The sequence below is a fragment of the Anopheles coluzzii genome, chromosome 3 (genome assembly GCF_943734685.1).
Source record: "Anopheles coluzzii chromosome 3, AcolN3, whole genome shotgun sequence".
NCBI classification, from domain to species: Eukaryota; Metazoa; Arthropoda; class Insecta; order Diptera; family Culicidae; genus Anopheles; species Anopheles coluzzii.
In genome coordinates, this window is record NC_064671.1 from 61,614,535 (window position 1) to 61,627,296 (window position 12,762).

The 12,762-nt window shown below is 41.2% G+C and overlaps 1 protein-coding gene across 4 annotated transcripts; it reads left to right on the forward strand.

The window, feature by feature from the left end:
* Positions 1-633: 633 nt before the first annotated feature.
* LOC120960710 (uncharacterized) lies at positions 634-4,125 on the forward strand. 4 transcript variants are annotated; one of them, XR_007452660.1, is made up of 4 exons: positions 634-963; positions 2,048-3,054; positions 3,130-3,796; positions 3,999-4,125. XR_007452660.1 is itself a non-coding variant. In XM_049609794.1 (2 exons), the coding sequence occupies exons 1-2, from the start codon at positions 3,467-3,469 to the stop codon at positions 4,104-4,106; spliced, it is 438 nt and encodes a 145-aa protein (XP_049465751.1). In that variant the 5' UTR covers positions 3,061-3,466; the 3' UTR covers positions 4,107-4,125. The 4 variants fall into 4 exon arrangements, 1 of the variants encoding a protein (XP_049465751.1); XR_007452659.1 differs by lacking the exon at positions 634-963 and having other exon boundaries at positions 1,162-3,054; XR_007452661.1 differs by lacking the exon at positions 634-963 and having other exon boundaries at positions 1,162-3,054; positions 3,130-3,757.
* The last annotated feature ends 8,637 nt before the right edge of the window (positions 4,126-12,762 follow it).

The window sequence follows — 12,762 nt, forward strand, 5'->3', positions numbered from 1 at the left end:
AGAAAAAAGACGAGTGAGAATAGGAGTGAGGGTATTGCCACATTTTTTCAAAACACAGGCAGGGATGCCATCGGGGCCTGGTGAAAACGAAGTTTTAAGTTTGGATAAAGCGGATTTTACTAGGCTTTCACTTACAACGACTGAATTACATGATATCCCGGCAGGCAATTGACGTTTCATACTAGGGCGAGGGGCGTTGAAACGCATGGAAGAGCAGCAAGAAACACGGACGAGCGCTGATGAACTGCAACTGTGTGCGTGTAACAGCACCAAACGGCATGTGGCGACGTACAGTGTGTGGATGTGTGTGTGTAATTTTAGGCAGCGAAGTTGGATCGAGGTTATGTTTACAAAGTGAAAAAGTTTGATGCAGAAGCGTCTTTGTGATAAACATGTATTTTAGTTGCATAATTTCAGTGTTAGAGTTTGTAATGTGAACTTAAAAGTAATGACCAATGGTGCTATTCACTTGTGTGCTGTTGGCGAATATTGAAGCGTTGAAATATTGAAGCTTCCTATGTTAGTTTGTTGTGCTTAGTGTGAAGCAAAAATGTGTGCTAAAGTGTTATAAATTAGAAATATGTATGCGTATCCGTCTAATGTTCGGTTGTATCTATCAAATTTTCCATATTTTTGGGTGTCCTTATCGTTTACCAGGAGAAAACGATAGATGGAGGTTAGATACGTGCAGCTATTTGCCTCCGCAGGAAGGTATGTTAGTTAAAGTTGTTGTATTTGTAATTTTTCATTACGCTGCAATTAAATAACTAATCGGATAAAATTTGCCGTTTAACATTATGAATAATCGATGTTATCAGTGTCCTTCAGGAGTGTTCCAAGCTGTCCGAAGACACACAAATCCGCAATCCACAATCCAAGCACACAAATCCGATTCACCTCGTATGCACCCAGCGGATTTCATGCGAAGGATATTGGAAAGCCATCAAAGAAGTGGGCATGATGGTAAGGAAACTTTGATTCTTTTTACTTTTAGATTTCTTATCCTTATTTTTGTTTACAACCTTGGATCGTCGGTGCGGGCCTTATGGGAACTGCGCGGTCAGAGTAACAACCGGATGAGCATTTCGTTTCAGGTGGAAATTATATCAAGTTTGGGAATTGAAGAGAGTTACGGTACACTGTGAACATCGTTGGAAACAATCGATGGTAACATTTATATATAGCTTATGAATGCATGTGTTTATCTAATTATTCATTAATTCGTTTATTTATTAATTTGAGCATTAGCGCTCCATCGACATTTTTTTTTGTTCTTTTTAGAAAATTGCTCTAACGGAACAGCTTATCCCGGCCTTTCTCGGGTTTAGTTGCTGTTGCTTGACCGCGACGATTGACACCAGAGTTTGCTATGGTCGTATTGTCGTCGTGTAATCGTGTTATCGCTGTTAACACACTTTGTTTATATCTATTAAGATGCAACAGCATTATTTATTTTCCGGAATATGGCTAGCGTTGTTCCTCCTTATAAGACGAAGACGTTTGAAATTAGCACCTGTGTCAATCGTCAAACGGTTGGCAATAAAGTACAATAAATGATAGGAGCAAAAACGCGATGGCTGTTAGTGATTTGCGAAATGAAATCAACAGCCATTTTACATTTTTTATCTTAAACAAGTCCTATATTAACCCCTGAAAGCTACCAAAGCTACAATTTTTGATTTCATTTGTATAATTAGAGAAGAATAGATAAAAGGTGTAATATAGTATCAATAGGACATTACAATTAATAAAAATGGAAAAGCAATGTGTTTATCAATAAATAATATGTAATATATATATACAGCAACTATAAATAGAGCGATGTAACTAAATAAATTTATTTTTATTTCTTCCTTCTATGGCAGCTTGTTTTAACATTTCCCTGTATGTTTACTCTTGCCGGTGCATGTGTCAGTTTTCTTTTTAAATATTCTTTATCATATTCTATATCTATGTCTATTCCCACGTGGTTTGTGGCGATAGACTTAAATAAGCACTGTATTTGGGTAGTTACTAAAAGCTATTTTTTCCTGACGATCCTTCCCAGCTACACCGTGCAAGAAAAGTCCCATCAAACATTAACGCTGATCATTTTGGCTGGTGTACGGCTCACAATACAAACAGATCCTCTAGCAGCCGCTATCACCGATGCAGAAGCACTGGAGGGTAATTGTTGTCTTACAACAGCGGACATCATACCACGCTGATTCTTCGGATCATGAACTTCGACAAGCGATGCAATCGCAGATGGTACTGGTAGATCCCGCCAATGCCTGTTGTCTACCGATCTTCATGCCTGATTCCTGCGGTAGAGCATCAGCAACCGGTACCACTGATGGCGCAGCAGTACTAGTTGACGGTTGCTGTCCATGTTGCTGGCCTAACGGACGGAATGGTGCAGGAACACCAGGTAATGTTGACCGATGATGATTACCATCACCGGCATTCGAGACCAGCGCTGACACTTCATCCGTTACCTTCAGCTGTTCAACAACACGGACGGGCATTCTTTGTTGACTCGCGCTGACCGGCCACTGAAACCACCGAAGGCACTACACTTGTTGTCGGAAGTTGTACAACAACACGCACCGGCAATCCGGGAGGACGGATGGTACGAGGAATTGCAACCGAAACCATCGATGGCACTGCACTTGTTGTCGGAAGTTGTCCAACAACACGGACCGGCAATCTGGGAGGACGGATAGCACGAGGAATTGCAACCGGAACCACCGATGGCACTGCACTTGTCGTCGGAAGTTGTCCAACAACACGGACTGGTACATCTGACTGACGAAGCATTTTATGTCCCCATTCTTGGTGTTTCCGGGTTACTCGCCATCGCGCTGTAGTCGGATCATACTGCACCTGTCCTGCTTCGATTAATGCCTCCGCAAAGACAACATTAGAGCACGCGTTCCTATTCCTCATCCTCCGGCACCGTCTGGAGAATGTGGGAGTCACTGCTCTATAAAAACCACCGGACTACCACAAACTGGAAACAGCGGACAACCCCGTGGGTCACCGGCCACCGTGCTAAATTGAAGCAAAGTTGAAGTAAGTCTGATAGTATCTAAAGTAATAAAAAGACAGTTTGATAAACTGGTTAACAATGTTTATTTTTCATTTCAGCTAATATGCCGTGCGAAAAAGCAAAATAAATATTTCATTTTAATGTTTATTAAGCTACACCGACATTATATTTTTCATCTAAAACGTTTTTGATGTGTTTTTTCTCATCGCGTTTAGGTGTCGTGTATCAGATCGCAACTGCTAATAATTTCGTCGTCTGAGGCGGACTGTTATGGAGGTACAAAATCTTCAGTGATGATGAATACGTTCACGCATCTACGAGCCGGTAATTGGCGGTATCCAGATCATCGTCGTACTGTTAGCTTACCTAAGCTAACGAAATTAGCGTCAGTGTAAAATGTAAGAGAAAGACAAATTGACGATATAATTAATATTAATGGTTTACATGGATTGCGCTACACTAACAATATTTTTCTCTTATATTATCTATTTCAGCTGTGCTGTGAGAATTACAGTTGGCCCTCACAACCGTCCGGAAGTCGCAGTGATAATGGTAACATCAAGATCATCACCACCGCACGAAGCGCAGCATATTGACCCAAGCCCAAGCGGACAGCAACCACCTGCAGCAAACGTACGCCGAACGAATGGTCGTGGTAGACGCGTTAGGATTGCAAGGCGATACTTGCGCTCTGAAAATGCTAGCACAGATGTTTGGGCCACAGAGGTGACGTTCCGAGATTGTAAAAACATGCCGGGCCCACAGGTAGGCAACAACCGCGCCCAAATCTATGGCATAGTATTGGGTGTTAGCTCGTCCGCTAGCACCGGTTACACTGGTGCGGGTAGGAAGCGTGCAAATGAAAAAATCTGTAAAAATGCCCCCCTTATTCCTTTATACATACAAGAAACGATCACGAACGATCAGCATGAAATGCACTTGACTGATATTATTCTTCTTTCTTTAGTTTCAGATAAGCCGTTCTCATCAATGCCATACCATGTACGGTCGGCTAGTTACACTTCATCACGAAGGACAATCACATCTGGGTGATGGAATGCTGTCAAAACGATGAAGCTGGCTTAGTCCTCGATGACGACGCAACTCCTGCACGTTCGTCGTCATATTATCATTTCAACTGGAGGCATGTTTGTTTAGGCGGCTACAACAAATTGTTTGAACATGTTCAATGAAACAAACATGTTTTTTTGGCTTCTCACAATTACTGGTAATGTATTGCATTCTCTACGCTTTATTTATATGAAACGCAATTAACTTTCTTTACTTATTCTATATTTTATTTTTTAATTTAATTACAGGTGAATGCTGGAAATCTCCGTGATAGCCGTTTTCGTGCGCTGAATTAGGTTTGTATGAAAAATAGTGTATTTTTAGAATATTTAATTATCAATAAAATAACGGTCGATTTGAAAATTAGCTGTGTTGATATACAACCCGAATGAAAGAATTACACGGATAAACGAATGTAAACAATACACGAAAGAACGGGAGGTCCGTTTCATCCGTACCCCCCCACGCCCAATCATGTCTTCCGTTGGGCGCCTGAGCCATGCACGGTTGGGCGCCCGTTTCTCCTCCTCCGGCGCCATCAGTTTAGCTGTCAATTGCCTGCCGGGATCCCAAGTAGCCTTAAGAAACTCTATTTGATTATTAACAGTTTTTTAAAGCCGTTAAAAATCAAATAGAGTTTCTTAAGAGAATATGACATTTGCCAGCGTTACAGCATAATGACGTATTCCGTTACACTCGTTTTTTTTTTATTCTGGTCAATATAACATACAGTGTTTTTCAAATTTTATCTACACCATTTCCAATTTATTCAATATTCAAAAAATCATTTTTCATTATTATTTATATAATAATGCGTATTTATTTTCACACCAAAATATTTGTTTTGTTTAACTGTACGAAAACTATGTGTTTTCTTTTATTCCTCTATTTGAATCTGCGGTTATAATAAAAAAAGAATTTAAGAATAAAAAAAAAATTCATAGTTTTTAAATAATACATGTGAAGAGTTTGATAAAGGGTATGCAATATTTGCAAATGAGAAAAATCTTCATAAAAATATTTATTTTCTTGGGCAAAATAATATGCTCTTGATGACGATAATTTTTGAGACATACTGTACATGGTCACGTACATGGCGCCTCCATTTCTTATGTCAAAAAGTTCGTCAAGCTTCGTGTGTATAGCTTGTGTGTAGATGGCAACAAAACCAAGCGTCTGCGACAATTTCTATCAGCTATTGTTTAATTTGTGTATCATCGTGCGTTTTACAACAGGTCAGTGTATCGATATTACCATTCTCTTCACATGAGCTACATAAGTTTTATATTTCGCAGCATTTTCGATTCGGATAGCGTTTGGACATCATGTTTTCCGTACACGGCAGCAGCTGACCTCCACGATGAAGATTGACGAAATCCGCGTAATGAAAGAAAATTGTGTAATGCGGTTACCAAGTGAAATTGTGTTATTCAATAAACGAATAAGTGTTTTATTTATTAATTTATTTCACGAAAATATAAGCACATTAAGCTTAACGAAGACCTTGCATGTCCCTAACGAAAGAGAAAGAAAAATATAGACATCTCTGTCGATTTTTTCGTTAATTTTGATCTTTTTCGTTAAAAACACCGGTTAAATTTTAAGATTTAACGAAACATTGACGAAGCAAGGAAAGCGTTACGCAGTGTTTTAAGCGCTAGAATTACTGCTGTATGGAAAGCTAAAAGTAATACTTTTAGGCATACTTTTAACGGTTTCTTAACAGGATTGTGCTACTTGGGATCACATCAGAGGGCGTGTAAGACAAGCCTACGTCCAAAGGAACCTTAAAAAAACTAGGATCGACAAATCCACTAGAGAAATGTTTGGCAAACAGGTTACATATATCAGGATTGGACGTAGCAGAGGACAGACCAAGAAACAGGGTGGATGGAAGGCTAGCAGAGCCTCGCCGAGAGTTCGCAAAACGAAAGAATGACCCAGGATCAATAGTGAAGCGCATTTGAAGACGCCGGACGTAGCGACGATACAGATGGCGATTAAGAAGACGATAAGCCTTAGCCGCATATTTATATACACAAAGATTGTGTAAAGTATTATTTAAACCCGTTTTATTTAAACCCGCCTACCCGTTGAGCGCGGTTTTTGTCCGATTTTAATAGACGTAAAGCTCTGTTCGACCACTTAGGATTAGGAGCGGGTTTAAGGAGAGGACAGCAGGAAGGGAAGGCGGAAGTGATTACATTAGTAAACGCTGCTACAGCTTGATTTATGTCACAGTCAGCATCAATAAAGGACCAATCGGTATCGGCTAATATGCGGTGAAGCTTTTGGTAGTCCAGCTTCCTAAAATTGAACATACGAGCCGTAGGTACTCGTTGAGAGGATGCAGGGCGAGAGTGCGTAAGGAGCACACTTGTCTCAAGAGCAGGATGATGATTGTCTAGTGCGACGAGTGGAGCAGGTGAAGCTATGACGGGGGAGCAGCACTCCAAGAAGGCAGCATTGGCAAATAGAAGATCCAATTGTCTTCCGCGTATATTTTTTATGCCGGATAATTGCAGCAAACCGTTTACCGACATTCCATCAAGCAGAGAAACATTTTCACGAGATACACCAGTAGGAATGAAGTGATTAACGCACGATGCCGACGGTTGCCAGGAGAGTGATGGTGAATTAAAATCACCAAGTAACACCATAAGATCATTTGTTTTAAGTTTGCCAGCAACGAAACTAACACTCTCATGTAAATCGTCAAGGACTACTTCGGAAGAACGCAGATCGGGTGGGATGTAAACAGCGCCGATATAGATTGCAAGGTTTTGAAGCTTAACAATTGTCCAAACAGACTCCAGCGAGTCAAACGGCAGTGATAAAGTTGACGTGTTCAGCACGGAAGAGCAGGCAATGAGTACACCACCACCACGACAGCGATTACTGTTGAGAGAATTTCGGTCGCAACGATAGATGACATATGCATCCTCCGAGATAAGAGAGGACGGAATTGAGCCATCGAGCCATGTTTCTGTTAACACCAACTCAGCCATATCAAGCTCAGATAGTGAGAGGCGTAACTCGTCTAGTTTCGTGCGCAATCTTCTTACGTTTTGATAGTAGATGTTTACCCGGATGACAATTTCAGCACGGAAAATCGGGTTGACATTTGATGCAAGTCGCTTTCCGTTCCGCTTTTCAGACGAAAGCGATCTCACTATGAGCAGCGTGCTGTGAGAAAAAAGGAAGGGGAAAATCAGTGCAATCATCGTCATGGTAGTCATGGCGAAAAAAAGGTATTCCCCTCTTTTACTTTTTTCCACCCGTTAACATCCCTAGTACACTCTGACTCTTCCTTTCTACTCAGTTCATCTGCTGACTTGTTGTACTGCCGTGGTTGGATTTGACCCGCAGTACATCAAGTCAGAACATCTCAATTAAACATGTAAACCATTGAAGGCTTCGAAATTTGGGTCGTTGAAAAGGCACTAGTAGACGCATCGAACCTTGAAGCAGAAATAGATCCACGCACAAGTGAAAATATTGACGATGATATCGTGTTGCCTTTGATGATTGCATGGTGTTCAAGAAACATCAATGGATGATGAAGAGCAAACGATGGAGAGTGCAAGTAATGAATTTTGTTTTTGTGAATTGTGGAAACTAAATTTGATTCTTTTTGAATGGAAGCTGCTGATTTAGGATCCAAGCTAGACAAAGAAAAAGGATTTGAAGAAAAGAATTGAAAACAGAATGTATAAATCCTCCAAGTGCAAATAATGACTGACTGGCAATTACAATGTGACTAGCAGTGGAAAAGGAGTGTACGCTCTCTAAGCAGGGATGAATTTGCAAATGACGGAGGATGTAAGAACACTGCAAAACAGCACATGTTATGTACATGTGGCCAGCCGGCTCTGTCAATCAATTTACACTACAAACCATTAAAAGCACGTGATTTTATTCAGCTTTTTTAGGGTTTGCCGCGTGTAATTTTCAAGCTTATAAGGCAGGCTTTTAGGCTTTAGGCCTTTCTGTGATTCAAAGGAATGTTTAAGAAATGTTGTTGCAGGTCAAAACTACAAAATACATCACGAATCAATACAATTATACTATTTTTTAAGTAATTGATTAGATGTGTATTTCTCTCAGTTTTAATGTGTTCCATCGTATTCAGTTGTTTAAGTGTCGAACATCTGTGTCGGCCAGGGGCCCCAAAAATTGCACCTACGCCCTGCTCACAAGTAAAATTGCTACTCAATCTCTGGTTAGGACATTTGATACAAGCTTCAATTAAGCCTCTAATTTCGTGTGATCGCTTATCCACTTGTCTTAATCCGCCACTGCTAACAATCACCCACAATCCAAAAGATGGCCTTTTGTGGACGATTATTTACGTTCTAAATTCGACTCGATGCGGTATTTCTGGGTGTTAGGTAGGTTCTAGGCTCTCTAGGTATTTTCAATCCATGTAATATTGCTCTTGATTTTCAACGTTAACGGTTAATGGTCATCGCACAACTGGGTATCTTCTTCACCGTTAAACGCTGCTTCATGTTTTGTTGATGCCTGTGACGGAGAAAGAATCACCCTCTACAAATTAAAAACGTTTTCTAACATGGACAACAGCACTTTGTAGGGTATTTAACACTTACCTAGAGGCTGTAAATCAACTATTAGTAAGGGAAGATGTTCATCATCTTCCCATGTTTGCCCTCACGTTTTCTTCAAAGCATCGTGTGTCCGATACAACATTTCACTATATTTTAACTGATTTGGGATATTTGATATGCGCTTTCAACAAAAGAATCGAGAAATGTAGACCGCGGTCAATTATTGCACGTTTTACAAATGTAAACAATTCGTAGATGATCCAATGTTCTCCTCAAACCACAATACAATGGCGGCTCGATGTGGGGAAGAAATTTTTACTCACTCCAAAATCCGACCTCATCATGATTTCATCATGTGAGCGGCTGTTGCTTGATCATCTCATTAGAGCAATCATCGGCGATAGATTTGCTCACCATACAAACAAAATCATCTCGCCTCAGCGAGGGGAAAAAAACAAGCATGCTCAGTACGCAGGAAGAAACGATGATAGCCTCTCAGTATGGAATGAAGCTGCTGTCATTGAGCTCGCCATAGTGAGAGCAGGCTGGATTGTCATTTGGGTAGTCAATCGATCGAAGGCATGAGAGAGCGAGATGCGCCTGGAGTGCTCTCGCTGCAAGTTACTAACGGCGGAAGAGAGTCGGACGGATTGTGTGTAATAGATGCAGGGTTAGCTTCCATCAATTCGGGTAAAGTGAAATAGTGAAATTTCGGGCGAAATAGTGAAATCAGCGTTTCGCAGTTGTGTCGTGTGGTTGATAGAAGGTGGCGATGAAGGATGATCGGATTCACGAGTAATAGGCGCAGAAGGGGCAAAGGATGCTGCAGTAGTGGGTCGCCAAACATTGACGGAGCGAGGATTAAGGTCGATGAACTCCTTAAAAGAGATCCGTCGAGGCTAGGTTGAAGCAATAGCCCGGTGCGAATCCGGTACACCAATTTTAAAAGATACGTAGGAGAGCGTAGAAAGATCCCGGTCACGTCGTACAAGGCTATATACCAAGATGTCGTCTGTCCCTATGTTAGAACAAGTCATTTCACGGATCGCGTCAATCGGAGTATCAGGAGCAATACGGGAGATAAAGACCCAAGTACGGGGTGGGCGTTCAGGAACGGTCGTAATATTATTGCAGGACAACCCTGTACCCGATGAAAGCATAGTGCGTGTAACGGTATTGGTAGGCGATGGGTCGGGAGAGCGATCCATCAATCGACGTGTAGACCCGGATGACAATTTCAGCACGGAAAATCGGGTTGACATTTGATGCAAGTCGCTTTCCGTTCCGCTTTTCAGACGAAAGCGATCTCACTATGAGCAGTGTGATGTGAGAAAAAAGGAAGGGGAAAATCAGTGCAATCATCGTCATGGTAGTCATGGCGCAAAAACGGTATTCCCCTCTTTCACTTTTTCCACCGTTACATCCCTAGTACACTCTGACTCTTCCTTTCTATTCAGTTCATCTGTTGACTTGTTGTACTGCCGTGGTTGGATTTGATCCGCAGTACATCAAGTCAGAACAGCTCAATTAAACTTGTAAACCATTGAAGGCTTCGAAATCTTGGACGTTTAAAGGGCACCAGTAGACGAATCGAATCTTGAAGCAGAAATAGATCCAAGCACAAGTGAAAATATCGTGTAGCCTTTGATGATTTCTAGGTGTTCAAGAAACAACAAGGGATGATGAAGAGTAAACGATGGAGAGTGCAAGTAATGAATTTTGTTTTCGTTAATTGTGAAAACTAAATTTGATTCTTTTTTAATGGTGGCTGCTGATTTAGGATCCAGGCTAGACAAATAAAAAGGATTTGGAGAAAATTTGTGAAAACAGAATGTATAAATCCTCCAAGTGCAAATAATGACTGAAGCAATTCCAATGTGACTAGCAGTGGAAAAGGAGTGTACGCTCTCTAAGCAGGGATGAATTTGCAAATGACGGAGGATGTAAGAACACTGCAAAACAGCACATGTTATGTACATGTGGCCAGCCGGCTCTGTCACTCAATTTACACTACAAACCATTAAAAGCACGTGATTTTATTTAGTTTTTATAGGGTTATTTGCCGGGTGTTTTTTTTTCAAGTTTATTAGGCAGGCCTTCAGGTTTTAGGCCTTTCTGTGATTCATAGGAATGTTTAAGAAATGTTGTTGCAGGTCAGAACTACAAAATACATTACGAATCAATACAATTATACTATTTTTTAAGTAATTGATTAGATGTGTATTTCCCTCAGTTTTAATGTGTTCCATCGAATTCAGTTGTTTAAGTGTCGAACATTTGTGTCAGCCAGGGGCCCCAAAAAAGGCACCTACGACCCGCTCACAAGTAAAATTGCTACTCAATCCTTCTCTGGTTAGGACATTTAATACAATCCCCTGCTAGACGCTTCAATCAAGCGTCTACTTTCGTGTGACCGCTTAGGGCCTCCACTCGTCCTAATCCGCCATTGCTAACAATCAAAAATATCCAAAACATGGCCTTTCATGTTATATTAGATGGCTTTTGTGGACCATTATTTTCCGTTTTAAATTCGACTCGATGCGAATCATCTCTAGGTATTTTCAATCCATGTAATATTGCTCTTGATTTTCAACGTTAACGGTTAATGGCCATCACACAACCGGGTATCTTCTTCATCGTCAAACGCTGCTTCATTTTTTATTGATGCCTGTGATGGAGAAAGAATCACCCTCTGCAATTTAAAAACTCTTTTATATTGACAACAGCACTTTGTTGGGTATTTTACACTTACCTAGCGACAGTACTTGAATGATTGTCCCGGGAAGTTGTTCATCATCTTCCCACACATGATTTAACGTTTCCTTTAACGAACCGTGCGTCATGTGAAGTATTTCACTATATTTTAACTGATTTGGGATATTTGATATGCTCTTTCAACAAAAGAATTGAGAAATGTAGCCCGCGGTCAATTATTGCACGTTTTACAAATGCAAACAATTCGTTAATGATCCAATGTTCTCCTCAAACCACAACACAATGGCAGCTCGATGTGGAGAAGATATGTTTACTCACTCCAAAATCCGACCTCATCATGATTTCATCATGTGAGCGGCTGTTGCTTGATCATCTCATTAGAGCAATCATCGGCGATAGATTTGCTCACCATACAAACAAAATCATCTCGCCTCAGCGAGGGGAAAAAACAAGCATGCTCAGTACGCAGGAAGAAACGATGATAGCCTCTCAGTATGGATTGAAGCTGCTGTCATTGAGCTCGCCATAGTGAGAGCAGGCTGGATTGTCATTTGGGGAAGGATTCTCACCAGCAGCTTGATGGGTGAGCTTAGAGGCCGCAACTGGAATCGTGGTCGTTGAGTGCGTAGCAGGAATCGCAGAATGGTGAGCACTCGATGCAGTAGTATGCGTGGCAAGATGAGAATTGAGCTTGTTCATCAGTGAGTTGAAGGAACTGAGAAGCTCACGGTGCATGAGATCAAGCTCCTTGATGCCATGCTTACAGGGTTTCGAATCATATAAGGGAATAGTTCAATCACTTAGGGGAATGTTGCAAATCGGTAGGGGAATGTTGCAAGCAAGCTGTGGATGTTTGCAATCACTTAGGGGAGTTTTGCAATCGATTAGGGGAATGTTGCAAGCGTACTGTGGAGCTGTCATCAGACTGTGGGTGCCGCTGTAAATACCTTAAAATATTTTCGTCAATCTAACTAACTTATCATGTTTAATTATGGCTCCGCAGCAGGATTTCTTTAGTTTATCATGTGTACAGCAGAACTCCAATCATGTGTACAGACAACTCCAAACGATCGGTATCGGCCAATCGGTATCAATTCGAAGCTTTTTACACCGGCACCCACAGTCTGATGACAGCTCCCCAGTACGCTTGCAACATTCCCCTAATCGATTGCAAAACTCCCCTAAGTGATTGCAAACATCCACAGCTTGCATGCAATATTCCCCTACCGATTTGCAACATTCCCCTAAGTGATTGAACTATTCCCTTATATGATTCGAAACCCTGTAACTTCATCAAGCGTTGTGAGTAGTGGAGCCTGAGATTAGTTGCGTTCCATTGAGTGAGAGGCAGTAAGTGAGTCGATGAAATCTTTCACG